Source organism: Aotus nancymaae, unplaced genomic scaffold (assembly GCF_030222135.1).
Source record: "Aotus nancymaae isolate 86718 unplaced genomic scaffold, 86718_ANA_hifiasm-v0.15.2.pri h1tg000011l, whole genome shotgun sequence".
In the NCBI taxonomy this organism is placed as follows: Eukaryota; Metazoa; Chordata; class Mammalia; order Primates; family Aotidae; genus Aotus; species Aotus nancymaae.
In genome coordinates, this window is record NW_026988422.1 from 42,280,141 (window position 1) to 42,297,511 (window position 17,371).

The 17,371-nt window shown below is 44.2% G+C and overlaps 1 protein-coding gene across 1 annotated transcript in view; it reads left to right on the forward strand.

Annotated features, from left to right (window-relative positions):
* RTF1 (RTF1 homolog, Paf1/RNA polymerase II complex component) overlaps window positions 1–17,371 on the forward strand; it is a 69,783-nt gene that overhangs the window by 9,721 nt on the left and 42,691 nt on the right. The window contains exon 2 of the mRNA XM_012462451.2: window positions 13,172–13,282. Within this exon, the coding sequence (XP_012317874.1) occupies window positions 13,172–13,282 (111 nt within the window). The remainder of the gene's footprint in view (window positions 1–13,171; window positions 13,283–17,371) is intronic.

Genomic DNA, 17,371 nt, shown 5'->3' on the forward strand with positions numbered 1-17,371 from the left:
GAAGCTCCAGGAGGGTAGGTGTATGTGTTCACTATACTATCCCTGGCATCTAGAGCAATACCTATATGCAGTAGGCACCCTGTCAGTATTTATTGAATGAAGGACTGACTTGGATGGATATGGTCTTTATAGAGATGAGTTAGTGGAATTGGTTGGACTTAATATTCACTATGTAGAACTGAAAGGACTTGAAGACTGAGGACTGATTAGATATTGGGATAAGAAGAGGAGTATCAAGGATTGATGCCAGGCTCTGGCATGAGATGGGGAATGCTGGAGGAGCAGGTTTAGAGGTGAAGATCCTACATTCAGTCTGGGATACTTTGAGTTTGAAGTGATTATGAGATATCCAACTGGAGACATCAAGTTGGTAGTTGAAAATAATGCTTGAGGGCCAGGCACAGTGGCTCACACCTGTAATCCCAGCACTTCGGTAGGCTGAGGTGGGAGGATTATTTGAGCTCAGGAGTTCCTAGGCAACATGATGAAAGCTGCTCTCTACAAAAAAAAAAAAAATTTTTTTTGTGGTGGAGTCTCGCTCTTTTGCCTAAGCTGGAGTGCAGTGATACCATCTTGGCTCACTTCAACCTCTGCCCTGGGTTCAAGTGATTTTCATGTAGCTGGGATTACAATCATGTGCCACCATGCCTAGCTAATTCTTTTTGTTTGTTTGTTTGTTTGTTTTCTGAGACAGAGTCTCACTCTGTTGTTCAGGCTTGAGTGCAGTGGTGTTATCTCGGTTCACTGCAACCTCTGCCTGCCGGGCACAAGCAATTCTTCTGCCTCAACCTCCTGAGTAGCTGGGACTACATGCATGTGCCACCACACCCAGATAATTGTTGTATTTTTAGTAGAGACAGGGTTTCACCATATTGACTAGGCTGGTCTCGAACTCCTGACCTCGTGATTCGCCCACCTCAGCCTCCCAAAATGCTGGGATTACAGGCATGAGCCACTGTGCCCAGCCCAAAAAATTTTTTAAAAATTAGTTGAGTGTGGTGGCATGTGCCTATGGTCCCAGCTGTTCATTCAAAATAAAAGCTACATAAGCTGGGTATAGTGGTAGTGCGCCACTACATGTGTGCCTATAGTCCCAGCTACCCAGGAGGCTGAGATAGGAGGATCACCTGAACCTAGGAGGTTGAGGCTGCAGTGAGCCATAATCATGACACTGCACCCTAGCCTGGGTGACAGTGAAACCCTGTCACAAATAATATTAACAGTAATAATAATTATACTGATGCTTGCCTGACACAGAGTAGGCACTTAATAAATACTTATTGAATAAAGAAATGTTACTTGACAGATCCATGATGTCAAGTTTTCTTTTTTTCTTTAATTTTTAGAGCTGGGGTTTTGCTCTGTCAACCAGCCTACATGGTGGGACGTTTTCTAACTTGGTTGCATTGAGATTACTTGAAGAGATAAGGGACACTGTCACTTTGAGAGTCTTGTTCCAACCCCTCTACTGCAATATTAATTTTTTTTTTTTTGAAGACTGGATCTTGCTCTGTCACCCAGGCTGTAGTGCGGTGACGTTATCATGCTCACTGCAACCTTAACCTCCTGGCTTTAAGTGATCCTCCCTCCTCTGCCTCTGGAGTAACTGGGATCACAGGTGTGTGCCACCATGCCCAGCCAATTGATTTATTTATTTTGAGACAGAGTCTCACTCTGTCACCTAGGCTGGAGTACAGTGGCACGATCTTGGCTCACTGCATCCTCTGCCTTCTGGACTCAACCGGTTTTCCTGTCTCAACCTTCTGAGTAGCTGGGATTACAAGCATGTGCCACCATGCCTGCCTATTTTTTGTAGAGTTAGGGTTTCGCCATGTTTGCCAGGCTGGTCTTGAACTCCTGATCTCAAGTAATGTGCTCACCTTGGCCTCCCAAAGTGCTGAGATTACAGGCTTGAGCCACTGCACCCAGCCCCAGCTAATTGATTTTTAATATTTTGTAGAGACAGGGTCTCCCTATGTTGCCCATGCTGGTCTCAAACTCCTGGGCTCAAGGGATCCTCCCTCCTACCTTGGCCTCTCAAAGTACTAGGATTACAGGCTACCTGTGAGCTACCACACCTAGCCAATATTCACTGTTTAAATCAACCAACAGTTTTTCTATGGAACGGCCACTAGGAAGTAACTTCTCAGATTTAAAGTTCTGTGAATTATTGTTGTTTTCCTTGTCATCTCGTAAATCCTCCCACATCTCTTTGTCCCTGCTACTTACCTTGTCTGATGTGACTGCTGTGGGTTCCTTCTGAGTCCTCTCTGTACTTCCACCCTGGCCCCTCTAGTCTGTTCATCTACCAGCTGTAGTGCTGTGTTTTCTCTCTCTCTTTTTCCAGGAGTGCTCTTTTTAAACTCTTGCTGGATTGTGTTACTCCCCTGCTTCAAACCATTTGATGGCTTCCCACTGCCTTCACATAGAATCCATGATCCCGACCCTGTTTTATAAAGCTCAGAATGATCTGGTTTCTTACCACTAACCCACCTCATTCTATTCTCCTCCTTGCCTGCTAAACTTTAGTCACAGTGTTTCTCTTTCAGTTCTTTGACTAAGCCAAGCTGTTATCAGCTTCAGGGCCTTAGCTGTTCCATTTGAAGGCCTCTGTCCAGAAAAGTAATCTCTTTTCCTCTCGAAAAGTTTCTGGTCTCAGCCTAAGTGCCATCACCTCAGAGAAGCTTCTTTAATCACCCTATTGCAAATAGACCCTCCATTCATTTAATTCACTTCCTTCTTAACACTTATCAATAGATGGAATTCATTGTTTCTTTTCTTTTCTTTTTTTATTTTTATTTATTTATTTATTTTTTTATAAAGACGGGGTTTCACCATGTTGGTCAGGCTGGTCTGGAACTCCCGACCTCAGGTGATCCGCCCGCCTTGGCCTCCAAAGTGCTTGGATTACAGGCGTGAGCCACCACACCCGGCCTCTTTTCTTTTTTTTTTGAGATGAAGTCTCTCTCTGTCACCCAGGCCGGAGTCCAATGGCACGATCTGGGCTTACTGCAACCTCCGTCTCCTGGGTTCAAGTGATTCTCCTGCCTCAGCCTCCTCAGTAGCTGGGACTATAGGCGTGTGCCACCACACCCAGCTAATTTTTGTATTTTTAGTAGAGACGGGGTTTCTCCAGGTTGGCCAGGATGGTCTCAATCTCTTGACCTCGTGATCCACCTGCCTCGGCCTCCCAAAGTTCAGGGATTACAGGTGTGAGCCACTGCGCCCGGCTGGAATTCATTATTTCTTTGCTTGTTCATTGTCTGTCTCCCCTACTTGATTTTGAATCCCAAAAGGTCAAGAACGATGTATTTTTTCCTTTAAAAAAAATTTTTTTTTCTTTGTTTCTTTTTTTCTTTGAGACATAGTCTCGCTCTGTTGCCCAGGCTGGAGTGCAGTGGCACAGTATCAGCTCATTGCAATCTCAGCCTCCTGGGTTCAAGCAATTCTCCTGCCTCAGCTTCCTAAGTAGCTGGGATTGCAGGTGCACGCCACCATGCCCGGCTAATTTTTGTGTTTTTAGTAGAGATGGGATTTCATATTGGCCAGGCTGGTCTTGAACTCCAGACCTCAAAGTGATCTACCTGCCTTGGCTCCCGAATTGCTAGGATTTCAAGCATGAGCCACCACAAGCATGGAGCCACCACTCCTGACCTCTTTTTTATTTTACTTTTTTTGCTGGAGTCTTGCACTGTCACCCAGGCTGTAGTTCAGTGGCTCGATCTTGGCTCACTGCAATCTCTGCCCCCTGGGTTCAAGTAATTCTCCTGCCTCAGCCTCCCGAGTAGCTGGGACTACAGACGTCCACTGCCACGCACAGCTGTTTTTTTCTTTTTTTTATTTTTATTTTTAGTAGAAACGGGGTTTCACCATGTTGGCCCAGATGGTCTTGATCTCCTGACCTCGTGATCTGCCCGCCATGGCCTTCCAAAGTGTTGAAATTACAGGTGTGAGCCACTACACCTGGCCTTATTTTTTATTTTTTTGAAACAAAGTCTCGCTCTGTTGCCAGGCTGGAGTGCAGTGGTGCGATCTTGGCTCACTGCAGCCTGCACTTCCTGGGTTCAAGTGAGTCTCCAGCCTCAGCCTCCTGAGTAGCTGGGACTAAAGGCGCACTCTACCACACCTAGCCAATTTATGTATTTTTAGTAGAGACAGAGTTTCACCATGTTGGCCAGGATGGTCTTGATCTCTTGACCTCATGATCTGCCCACCTCGGCCTCCCAAAGTGCTGGGATTACAGGCGTAAGCCACCGTGCCTGGTTTTTCTTTTTCTTTTTTAAGACACAGGGTTTCATCCACTGCCCTACCTGGAGTGCAGTGGCAGGATTCTAGCTCACTGAAGCCTTGACGTCCCAACTCAAGTTACCCTCCTACGTCAGCCTCCCAAGCAGCTGGGACTGTAGGTGCCCATCACCACGTCCAGCTAATTTTTTTTTTTCTTTTTTTTGAGACGGAGTCTCACTGTGTCGCCCAGGCTGGAGTGCAGTGGCATAATCTCAGCTCACTGCAACTTCTACCTCCTGGATTCAAGTGATTCTCCTGCCTCAGCCTCCCAAGTAGCTGGGATTACAGGCGCCCGCCACCATGCCTGGGTAATTTTTTTTTTTTTTTGAGATAGATTTTCTCTCTTGTTGCCCAGGATGGGGTGCAATGGCGCAATCTTGGCTCACCGCAACTTCTGCCCCCCGGGTTCAAGCGATTCTCCTGCCTCAGCCTCCCAAGTAGCTGGGATGACAGGCGTGTGTCACTACGCCCGGCTGATGTTGTATTTTTTTTAGTAGAGATGGGGTTTCTTCATGTTGGTCAGGCTGGTCTCGATCTCCTGACCTCAGGTGATCCACCCACCTCAGCCTCCCAAAGTGCTGGGATTACAGGTGTGAGCCGCCACACCTGGCCAACGCCCGTCTAATTTTTGTATCTTTAGCAGAGACAGGGTTTTGCCATGTTGGCCAGGCTGGTCATGAACTCCTGACCTCAGGTGATCTGCCTGCCTTAGCCTCCCAAAGTGCTGGGATTGCAGGTGTGAGCCACTGCACCCAGCCCAGCTAATTTTTAAAAAAACCCTTTTGTCAGGATAGGGTCTCCCTGTGTTGCTGAGGCTGGTCTTGAACTCCTGGGCTCAGTTTTCCCACTTCAGCCTCCCAAAGAGCTGGGATTATAGGCATGAGCCACTGCGCCCAGCTGTATCTTTTCTTCACTATTGTTTACCCAGTGCTTGCTACATAATGGATGCTGTTAGTAGGATTACCAACCTTCCTAGTTTGCCAGGAACTGAGAAGTTTCCCAGAATGTAGGACTTTCTGTGCTAAAACCATGACAGTCCTGGGAAAACCAGGATATTTGGTCGTCTTAGCTGGTAGTAATTACTGACATTAGTTATATTTGTGGAATGAGTGAGAAAGAGCTCAGCATGCTAATTAGCTATAAAACCTGTCGAGATTTATTCATATGGGCTTTCATTCTCTTTTCTTGCTTGTTTCAGGGTCTCAGTTTTGGCAGTCTAGTATAATGTTAAATGCAGCTTTTAAGCAATGTTAGTGAAACTGCTCTAGACGCCAGATGCGACATCTCTGCACAGCCATCTTATAGTAAGTAGGTTGGGCATTGGCATTATTTTAAGTAGATCTTTGGTTCAGCCTTCATTTGATATACCATGCTGGCACCCCCTGCACCATTCCCCTAGGGGAATGTCAAGATAAATAGGGAAGGCTTTCACTGGATGACTTGAAATACAGGGACAATAGTAAGAGATATTCACTGGACACATGAAATATTGTCTCAACCAGTGTAGCACAGTGAAGTGGGCTGGTAGGAGAGAGCTGCAGATGCATCAACCTCTGGTGTATGGAGCAGTTTCAAATGGACTTCAAAAAAAATTTTTTTACATTTCTTGGGCAGATGTGATCTCTGCCCAAGCTGGTCTTAAACTCCTGGTCTTAAGCAGTTTTCCCACTTTGACCTCCTGAAGTGCTGAGATTATAGGCATGAGCCTGGGAGGCGGAGGCTGCAGTGAGCCAAGGTTGTGCCACTGCACTCCAGTCTGGAAGACAGAGCAAGACTATGTCTCAAAAAAAAAAAACAAAAAACCGATTGTGATGGCTTATGCCTATAATCCCACCACTTTGGGAGTTCGAAGTGGGCGGATCATATGAGATCAGGAGATTGAGACCATCCTGGCCATGGTGAAACCCATCTCTACTAAATTACAAAAAATGAGCAGGGCATGGTGGCGTGCTCCTGTAGTCCCAGCTACTTAGGAGGCTGAGGCAGGGGAATTGCTTGAATCCGGGAGACAGAGGTTGCAGGGAGCTTAGAGCATGCCACTGCACTCCAGCCTGGCAAAAGACTAAGACTCTTGTCTCCAAACAAACAAAAAAAGAATATAGAGGACTGAACTAAAAAGTCATCTTCCTGTGAGTTTTCCCAGTAACTTCCTTTACAATCCTCAAGTTGTGGAAAGTACATCTTGTATCTTTTATACTGTTAGGAGAGTCTTTGCTGTCTCCATACTATTGTGGTTTTCTTTTCTTTTTTCTTTTTTTGAGATAGAGTCTTTCACTTGTTGCCCAGGCTGGAGTGCAGTGGCACTCCTGCCTCAGCCTCTCAACTAGCTGGGATTACAGGCATGCACCCCCATGCCTGGCTAATTTTGTATTTTTAGTAGAGACAGGGTTTCTCTATGTTGGTCAGGCTGGTCTCGAACTTCCAACCTCAGGTGATCTGCCCTCCTTGGCTTCCCAAAGTCCTGGGATTACAAGTGTGAGCTGCTGCACCTGGGCGATTTTTCTTTTTAAGGCAGTGTCTTGTTCTGTTTCCCAGGCTCGAGTGAAGTGGCAGGATCATGAGTTGCTGTAGTCTCAACCTCCCAGTCTCAAGCGATTCTCCTGCCTCAGCCTCTTGAGTAGCTGGGACTTCAGGCATGTGCCATGACGCCTGGCTAATTATTTGAATTTTTTTGTGCAGGTGGGGTTTCACCACATTTCCTGGACTGGTCCGAACTCCTGGGGTCAAATGATCAGCCCTCATCGGCCTCCCAAAATGCTGGGACTACAGTTGTGAGCCACTGTGCCTGGCCCATACTGTTGTTAATATGATATTTAATGTAGTAGAGGGATTGTATTTATCAGATGCAGTTGTTCATTGATGAAAGAGAGCTGTTTGTTAGGTTTTCAGTATGTAAAGTAGAACCTCCTTAACAGGAAGGCAGGAATAATGTCTTAACACTTCAGTTATAGTAACTTTTAACACATGTCTGCTGTGTTTTGATCGATAGCAAATCCAAATCTCTGTTATACTGAACTGGTATTAAAACAGGCATACTAGGCCAGGTGCAGTGGCTCACGCCTGTAATTTCAACACTTTGGGAGGCTGAGGCAGGCAGATTACCTGATATCAGGAGTTTGAGACCAGCCTGGCCAACATGGTGAAACACCACTTCTACTAAAAATGCAAAAAATTAGCCTGGTGTGTTGGCATGCACCTGTAATCCCAGATACTTGGGAGGCTGAGGCAGGAGAATTGCTTGAACCCCAGAGGAGGCAGGAGAATTGCTTGAACCCCGGAGGCGGAGGTTTCAGTGAGCAGAGATCTTGCCATTGCACTCCACCTTGGGTAACAAGAGCGAAACTCTGCCTCAAAAACAAACAACAGGCATACTAAGATACTAAGGCCGGTGCAGTGGTTCACGCCTGTAATCCCAACATTTTGGGAGGCCAAGGAGGGCAGATCATCACGGAGTTCCAGACTAGCCTGACCAACATTGTGAAACCCTGTCTCTACTAAAAATACAAAAAAATTAGCTGGGTGTGGTGGTGTACCCCTGTAGTCCCAGCTACTTGGGAGGCTGAGGCAGGAGAATCGCTTGAATTCGGGAGGCAGAGATTGCAGTGAGCCGAGATCACTCCACTGCGCTCCAACCTGGGAGACAGAATGAGAGTCTGTCTCAAAAAAAAAAAAAATAAAAATAATACAAATAAAAAATAAAACAGGCATTCTAATGCATTTGTGAACCTGAAGGGGTCAGACGAGAAGTCTTTTTTGTGTTTTTGAGACAGTCTCATTCTATTGCCCAGGCTGGAGCATAGTTGTGTGATCCTTGCTTATTGCAACCCGTACCTCCCAGGCTCAAGTGATTGTTGTGCCTCAGCCTTCCGAGTAGCTGGGACTACCGATGTCTGCTACCATGCTCGGCTAATTTTTGTATTTTTAGTAAAGATGAGGTTTCACCATGTTGGCCAGGCTGGTCTCAAACTCCTGACCTCAAGTGATCTACCTGCCTCAGCCTCCCAAAGTACTGGCATTACAGGCGTAAGCCATTGCACCCAGCCCAGAAGTCTTTCTACAGCTTATAAATTTACATTAAAGTGATGGGAAAAAAGGTAATGGTAAAGACCATAAACATATTACGATACAACCCAGCAATCCCAGTCCTAGATATTTACTCAAGTGAAGTAAAAACTTACATTTACATAGAAACCTGTATATGAGCATATAATTACCTCCAAATGGTAACAACTCAGATGTTTTATTATTGTTGTTGTTGTTTTTGCGACAGGGTCCTGCTCTGTTGCCCAGGCCGGAATGCAGTGGTGCAGTAATAGCCCACTGCAACCTCAAGTCCTTGGGTGCAAGCAGTCCTCCCACCTCAGCCTCCTGAGTAGCTAGGCCTACAAGCATGCACCACTACACTTGGTCATTTTTTTTTTTAAGTAGAGACGACGTTGTGCTATGTTGCCAGGCTGGTCTCAAACTTTTTTTTTTTTTTTTTTTTTTTTTTTTTTTTTTTTGAGGCGGAGTTTCGCTCGTTACCCAGGCTGGAGTGCAATGGCGCGATCTCGGCTCACCGCAACCTCCGCCTCCTGGGTTCAGGCAATTCTCCTGCCTCAGCCTCCTGAGTAGCTGGGATTACAGGCACGCGCCACCATGCCCAGCTAATTTTTTGTATTAGTAGAGACGGGGTTTCACCATGTTGACCAGGACGGTCTCGATCTCTTGACCTCGTGATCCACCCGTCTCGGCCTCCCAAAGTGCTGGGATTACAGGCTTGAGCCACCGCGCCCGGCCTCAAACTTTGTTTTGTTTTGTTTTGTTTTGAGATGGAGTTTCTCTCTGTCGCCCAGGCTGGAATGCAGTGGAGTGATCTTGGCTCACTGCAACCTCCACCTCCTGGGTTCAAGCTGCTCTCTGCCTCAGCCTAGCTGGGATTACAGGCACCTGCCACCATGCCTGGATAATTTTTGTATTTTTAGTAGAGACATGGTTTCACCATCTTGGCCAGGCTGGTCTTGAACTCCTGACCTCATGATCCACCTGCCTCAGCCTCCCAAAGTGTTGGGATTACAGGTGTGAGCCATCACAGCTGGCCTCAAACTTTTGGGCTCAAGCAGTCCTCTCACCTTGGCTTCTCAAAGTACTGGGATTATAGATGTGAACCACTGCACGTAGCACAAATGTTTTTCAGCTGGTAAATGGTTCAACAAACTGTGGTACATTCATACAGTGGAATACTATTTAGCAAAAATAGGGATATAGTAATGAGACATGCTGCTATGTAGATGAATCTCACTTGCATTATGCTAAATGAAAGAAGCCAGACTCAAAAGGCAAAGATACTATATTATTCCATCTATATGATGTTCTATAGAGACAGAAAACAGGGCTTTGATTGCCAGGGAATGGGAGAAGGGATGTAAGAAAGACAAGAGAATTGAGGGGTGATGGAACTATAGAGTGTAGATGTTGGGATATATTGTGGAACCTTCTTAACAGGAAGCCAGTACTAATGTCTTAACACTTTAGTTACAGTAACTTTTTTTTGTGTGTGAGATGGAGTCTCGCTCTGTGTCACCCAAGCTGGAGTGCAGTGGTGCGATCTTGGCTCACTGCAACCTCTGCTACCTGGGTTCAAGTGATTCTCCTGCTTCGGCCTCCTGAGTAGCTGGCATTACAGGCACCCTCCTACCATGCCCGGCTGATTTTTATATTTTTAGTAGAGACAGGGTTTCACCATGTTGGCTAGGCTGGTCTCGAACTCCTGACCTCAGGTGATCCACTTGCCTCAGCCTCCCAAATTCTGAGAATACAGGTGTGAGCCACCACACCTGGCCTACAGTAACTTTTAACAGATGTCTACTGTGTTTTGATTGATAGCAAATCCAAATCTCTCTTATAATGAATTGGTATAAAAACAGAAATACTAGTGTATTTGTGAATCTGAAGGGGTCAGAGAAGAGATTAGATCTTCTCTATATCAGAGAAGGTATAGATCTTGACTGTGGTCATGGTTTAAAGTATTTGTCAAACTCATAGAACTATATGTGTTAGTATATTAGAAGAGTATAGGCCAGGCGCAGTGGCTCACACCTGTAATCCTAATACTTTGGGAGGCCGAGGTGGGCAAATCATGAGGTCAGGAGATTGAGACTAGCTTGACCAACATGGTGAAACCCCTTGTCTACTAAAAATACAAAAATTAGCCAGGCATGGTGGTGCATGCCTGTAAATCCCTGCTACTTGGGAGGCTTGAGGCAGGAGAATCGCTTGAACTGGCAGGTGGAGCTGAGATTGTGCCATTGTACTCCAGCCTGTGTTACCAAGCGAGACTGTTGAAAAAAAAAAAAAAGTATATTAGAAAGGATAAAATATCCTATATATAAATTATACCTTGTTTGCATTTTTTGTTTTGTTTTTGTAGAGACTGGGTCTCTACAAGCGAGCCTCCCACCTTGGCCTCCCAAAGTGTTTAGATTACAGGTATAAACCTAAACCACTGCACCCAGCCTACCTCAAGTTTTTTTGTTTTTTTGTTTTTGACTAATCTTGTTCTGTCACCAGGCTGAAGTGCAGTGGCACAATCTCAGCCCACTGCAACCTCTGCCTCCTGGATTCAAGTGATTCTTTTGCCTCGGCCTCCCAAGTAGCTGGGACTATAGGCACCTGCCACCTTGCCTGGCTAAGTTTTTGTATTTTTAGTGGAGATGGAGTTTCACCGTATTAGCCAGGATGGTCTCACCTGACCTTGTGATCTGCCCGCCTTGGCCTCCCAAAGTGTTGGGATTATAGGCGTAAGCCACCGCGCCTAGGCCTACCTCGAGTTTTAAAATGACTGTAAACGCTCGGCACGGTGGCTCATGCCTGTAATCCCAGCACAGTGGGAGACTGAGGCAGGTGGATCACCTGAGGTCAAGAGTTCGAGACCAGCCTGACCAATATGGTGAAACCCCATCTTTGAAAAAAACATGACTATAAACACACAAATGTTAATATAATTTGCATTTGGTTCCTTTGGGACCATTTTGGTATGAAAAAGAGTTACCATTTTGGTATGAAAAAGTAGAGTATGATTTCAGCCTTTCAGGAAGTTGGTATGTTAGCTTTCTCTAGTGAAATGACAAGAGTTAACATTTTATGAGTGTTTATGAACAACTCATAACTCACTTTTGAGAGAGAGTATCAGCTGTTTAATCTGAGAGGATCATTTCTCATTCTGGGCAAGGAGGGAGGGTATATTCTTAAAATAGAGACTGGAAGAATAAAACAGATACTTCGTAGCACTCTATTATTTTAAAATCTGCCTTGGCACTTGATCCGTAATTGTATAGTGCCATCATCATTAAGGAATGATGTTTTACTGGTGTTTATTAGCTGTATCTTTTTCGTTTGGCAGAAGGGAAAGGTGTTTTAGACTAGTAAACCATGACTTAATTAGAAGCCAGGATTCTGTCTGCCAAGGTTTGAATCCTGGCTCTATTACGTGCCAGCTGTGTACTAGGTAAGTTACACAACTTGGGTAAGTTACTTAAACTCCTTAGTTTCTTAGCCTGGTGCTGTGGTTCACACCTGTAATCCTAGCACTTTGTGAGGCCGAGGCAGGTGGATCACTTGAGGTTAGTAGTTCAAGACCAGCCCAGGCAACATGGCAAAACACCGTTTCTACTAAAAGTACAAAAATTAGCCAGGTATGGCGACATGTGCCTGTAATCTCCAGCTACTTGGGAGGCTGAGGCACGGGAATTGCTTGCACCTGGGAGGTGGAGGTTACAGTCAGCTCAGATTGTGCCACTACACTCTAGCCTGGGTGACAGAGTGAGACTCTCAGAAACAACAACAAAAACCTCTTTAGTTTCTATATCTTTAAATGGTAATGATAACAGTTGTTGTGAAGATTAATATCAGATGTTTAGAAAAGTACCTGGCATCTAGTGAGTATAGTATAATTGTGGTATTAGCAGAAAGCAGAGCAAGTAACCTTTTGTTGCATTTTTGAGCGACAGGACTGAGTTGCGGAGACTTCAAGGGAGACGAGAACCACATGACAGAGCAAATCCTGGTTGTAGTCATGGCTTAGTTACTGGTACTTCCTTGTTACTGTCATCTTGCTTAAGTGACCAGGACAAGGCAGAGCTGGTGAATGGGAGAATAGGGGTTGTTAAATTAGGATTCTGGTCTAGTGGCCAGCACACTTACTGCTTGTTGTCAGAACCTGGGTTAAACACTGGAAATAGACACTTTTTTTCTGGTTTAAGCATTCAAAATATAAAATGACCTCAGAAATATATAGTTTGTAAGCTTATTCAAAGCTTCCCCACAAATGCCAGTGTTACCATAAAATACAATGAAAGGTTAGCTAGCTATACCAGTTAAAACAGTGATCAGGTTACTTTTGTAAACATGGTTCTTACCAGTCCCAGAGAATCAATGCTTCTGTCATTTAGGGTAGAATTAGGGACAATTTGAGTATAGCCTCCAGTTCAGTTTTCCATTTCCTTTTCAACTTCAGACATATATTTCCCATTAAAAAGGAAGGGACAAGCCGGGCGCGGTGGCTCACGCCTGTAATCCCAGCACTTTGGGAGGCCGAGGTGGGCGGATCACGAGGTCAAGAGATCGAGACTAGCTTGGCCAACATGATGAAACCCCACCTCTATAATAAAAAAAAAAAATAAAAAATAAAAAAATAAAAAGGAAGGGACAGATTTTGCAAACATTTCTTCAGCACCTCGGAATCCTAGCAGTCAGTCTATTCATGCTGATAGAAGTCCCTGTGATGATGTCCTTTGGTTGAAAGCACAAAAATATAAAACAGATCTAGAGAGGGTGGGCATTTTATTACTCTTGGATATTCTTTCTCTGTTGAACAAAACTGATGTGACTATTTCTGTCCCATTAGGAGCTCTTGTCCCTGGCAAAGCGAAAACGCAGTGACTCTGAGGAGAAGGAGCCACCTGTGAGTCAGCCTGCAGCCTCGTCAGACTCAGAGACGTCCGACAGTGATGATGAGGTGGGTGTGGAGGGCCTCGGCTTCTGGGACCATTAGATAGTTGAGGGTCCTCGCATTGGTGGCTCTTGTTGGCCTTATTTCCTTAAACTGAGACTTACAACCTAAGAGATAGAAGAATTTATTAGGGAAAGAAAATGGTGTAAGGAAAGCTGTTGAATGTCATGTTCATCGTACTGCTAGTTATCTAATGGGTCCTTCTGCAGAGCGTGTGTAGCCATTCTGTACCTTTTTTTTTCTGCCTTATTGCAGAAGTGGTACACTCAGTAGTCAACTTTTTTTGTTTTTGAGTCATCTTTTATTTTTTTTGTTTTACTTTGTTGTTGTTGTTTTTTCACATCATAAACTTTTGCTGCAAGAACTAGTGAGTCATCTTTTAAATCTCACTTTCGTTTGTTTGTTTGCTTGTTTTTAATCTCACTTTCATGATAGAAAATAAAGACTGGGTGCAGTGGCTCACACCTATAATCCCAGCACTTTGGGAGGCCTAGGCGGGCGGGTCACCTGAGGTCAGGAGTTCAAGATCAGCCTAACATGGTGAAATCCCATCTCTACTAAAAATACAAAAATTAGCCAGGTGTAGTGGCAGCCACCTGTAACCCCAGCTACTCAGGAGGCTGAGGCAGGAGAATCACTTGAATCCAAGAGGTGGAGGTTGCAGTGAGCTGAGATTACACTGTTGCTCTCCAGCTTGGGCAACAGAGCAAGAATTCGTCTCAAAAAAAAAAAAAAAAAAAAAGAAAAGAAATTCTATCAAGGATGCTGTAGTTTAATGGGAAATACTTTAGTGAGAAAAGAATCTTTCTTTGGGGAGATTGATTCGACATCCCTCAGAATGATGGTGTTAACTTTAAAGGAAGAAAATCTAACTGTTCGTTGTCTAGACCAAGGTCACTTTCCCAAATTACATACCAACAATGCCAGGCCCTAAACTCAGAACCGTAATGGAAGACAGGGATCAGGGGAAAGATATTTGAAACACTTCTACATGTTTCTCATTTTATTTTATTTTATTTTTTTGAGGTGGAGTCTCGCCCTGTCGCCCAGGCCAGAGTGCAGTGGCACAGTCTCGGCTCACTGCAACCTCTGACTCCCCAGTTCAAGCAATTCTTCTGCCTCAGGCTCCTGAGTAGCTGCAACTACAGGCACGTACCACTATGCCTGGCTAATTTTTGTATTTTAAGTAGAGATGGGGTTTTGTCATATTGGCCAGGCTGGTCTCAAGCTTTCAATCTCAGAGACTCTACCCACCTTGGCCTCCCAAACTGTTGGGATTACAGATGTGAGCCACTGCACCCAGCCTCTGATTTGATTTAAAATATTTTCTTCCTGATAGGAATTCCCTGGAGAGAAGCCAGATGTTACCTTTCAGTGTAATTTCTTACCCTGTAGTCTAGGAAAATATTTGTTAACAGTAAAGTAAAAAATGTATATTTAACATAAGGAAATTGAATTAGCAGGTGAATAGTATTTACCAGGGCCTTGCATGTCCATATTGGGAGTGATTGCCTTCTGATTGACTATGGTGATAGTCTCTCTCTTTTTTTTTTTTTTTGGTTGTTTGTTTGTTTGTTTGTTTTTTTGAGACTGAGTCTTGCTCTTTTGCTCAGGCTGGAGTGCAGTGGTGCAGTCTCTGCTCACTGCAACCTCCACCTTCTGGGTTCAAGCAATTCTCCTGCCTCAGCCACTCAAGTAGCTGAAACTACAGGCATGCACCACCATGCCTGGCTAATTTTTGTATTTTTAGTAGAGACAGGGTTTCGCCGTGTTGAACAGGCTCGTCTCGAACTCTTGACCTTAGGTGATCTGCCCACCTCAGCCTGCCAAAGTATTGGGATTACAGGCTTGAGCCACCGTATCCAGCCATGATATTCTCTTAATCTTAAATAATTTAATAGATCTAAAATTGCTTTGTATGGCAAGAAGTAGTGAAAGTATATTCTTTATTTTTAATGGAGGAACTATAATTTCTCTCAAATTAATAGAAAATCAGTGGGGGTCTATGAAATAATTTGCTTTTTTGTTTTGTTTTCTGTTTTTTTAAATGCCTAGACAATACAGAAAAACATTGAAATAGTTTTTTCTTCCGCTATTTCTGTAGCTACTTTCATTTTTCTTGTTTCAGAAGTCAGTTTCTGTGGTCCACCCTTGCCACTCAATATTCTATTAAGTTTGAATCTGTGCTGTGCCTGGAATACCCTATAATGTGTTTGTGGTCTTTGTTATTCCTTAAGATATAAGCAGTAACTGCACTTGGAACACATTCATTCTCCGTATTTCTGTCATTAGACTTAGGTCAGAGTCCTAACTTTTGCAGTTACTATTGAGATTGCCTTACTCCTTTTTAGCCAAAGCATTAGAGGAGCCCAAAACCTGTGTTGGAGGAGATCCACATCCATAAAATCTTTTATGGTTTAGGGTTCCCTTTGTTACCTGCAGCTGCTTAATGAAGTAAAAAACTGCTCATCTTACAGCACTACCCAATAATTTGTGCACATATTGGAGAAAAAGCTGACAGCAAGCTGTACCCTGCCCAGTAGGAAATGAACCTTTGAGTGACTTTTCCGCTATAGGATTTTTAGCTCCTGCCTCTGCCTCCAGCTTCTAATACTTCCACCCCTCTCTCAAGAGAGCAGGGTCTATATCATGGTTGTTCAGAAAGATGCTTGGTTTTCAGTTTGTATCATGTCTCTTTGGCCCAAGATACTAGCTTAGCACAGTACACCTCAGAGTTAGAGCAAATAGTTCATTATTTTGGACAGTTCAAAAAATAACTATTAAAATCTTCGTTAAAAAATTCTTCAACCACTATATAACTCAGTGTTACTACTGTGAGCTCAAACTTGCTGCTGTAGACATTTTAGATTGGGTAGGGGACTTCTGAGAGATTCTTAGGATATAAAGTTTGAGACAGTGGTTCTTGCTTTTCTTCCTTTTCATAATAATTATTAATACATCTTTCATGGGGAAAAAAACACATACTGCTATGTCTTCCTGTTTCTTGAACTTTTGTGTCTTTATTGCCTACAAATTAGCCTTTTAGAAATTTGGTTGTTGGCTGGGCATGGTGGCTCACGCCTGTGATCCCAACACTTTGGGAGTCTGAAGTGGGTGGATCATGAGGTCAAGAGGTTGAGGCCATCCTGGCCAACATGGTGAAAACTCATCTCTACTAAAAATACAAGAATTAGCTGGGCGTGGTGGCGGGTGCCTGTAATCCCAGCTACTCGGGAGGTTGAGGCAGGAGAATCGCTTGAACCTGGGAGGTGGAGGTTGCAGTGAGCTGAGATCGCTCCACTGCACTTCAGCCTGGGTGCCAGAGTGTAGTTCCATCTCAATAAAAATTTAAAAATGAATAAATTAAATAAAGTGGCACTTCTCCATCAGATGAAGCCCTCCTTGGGCCAGAAGCTGCCCTGGAGTTTTTTCAAACTTATATATGTCTCTCTTATTGTTTATTGTCATTAGTGAGCCATGAATATAGGTAGAAAGAAATATGTTTGTCAGCCAGGCACGGTGGCTCACGTCTGTAATCCCAGCACTTTGAGAGGCTGAGGCGGGTGGATCATGAGGTCAGGAGTTTGAGGCCATCATGGCTAACATGTGAAACCCTGTCTTTACTAAAAATACCAAAAATTAGTCAGGCATGGTGGCATGTGCCTGTAGTCTCAGCTACTTGGGAGGCTGAGTCAGGAGAATCGCTTGAACCTGGGAGGTGGAGGTTGCAGTGAGCCGAGATTGCATCATTGCATTCCAGCCTGGGCAACAGAGCAAGACTCCATTAAAAAAAAAAAAAAAAAAAAAAAAAATTTATATATATATATATGTTTGTCCCCTCAGATTTGCTAGGACAAAAATTGATCAAGAACATCTGAGCTAAAAGATTAATCGGTAATTTGTTTATGAAATCAGAGACATGGCCGGGCGCGGTGGCTCACGCCTATAATCACAGCAATTTGGTAGGCTCAGCCAGGCAGATTGCCTGAGCTCAGGAGTTCAAGACCCACCTGGGCAACACAGTGAAACCCTGCCTCTACTAAAATAAAAAAAAAAAAAAAAAAGTAGTCGGGCATGGTTGCATGCACTTGTAGT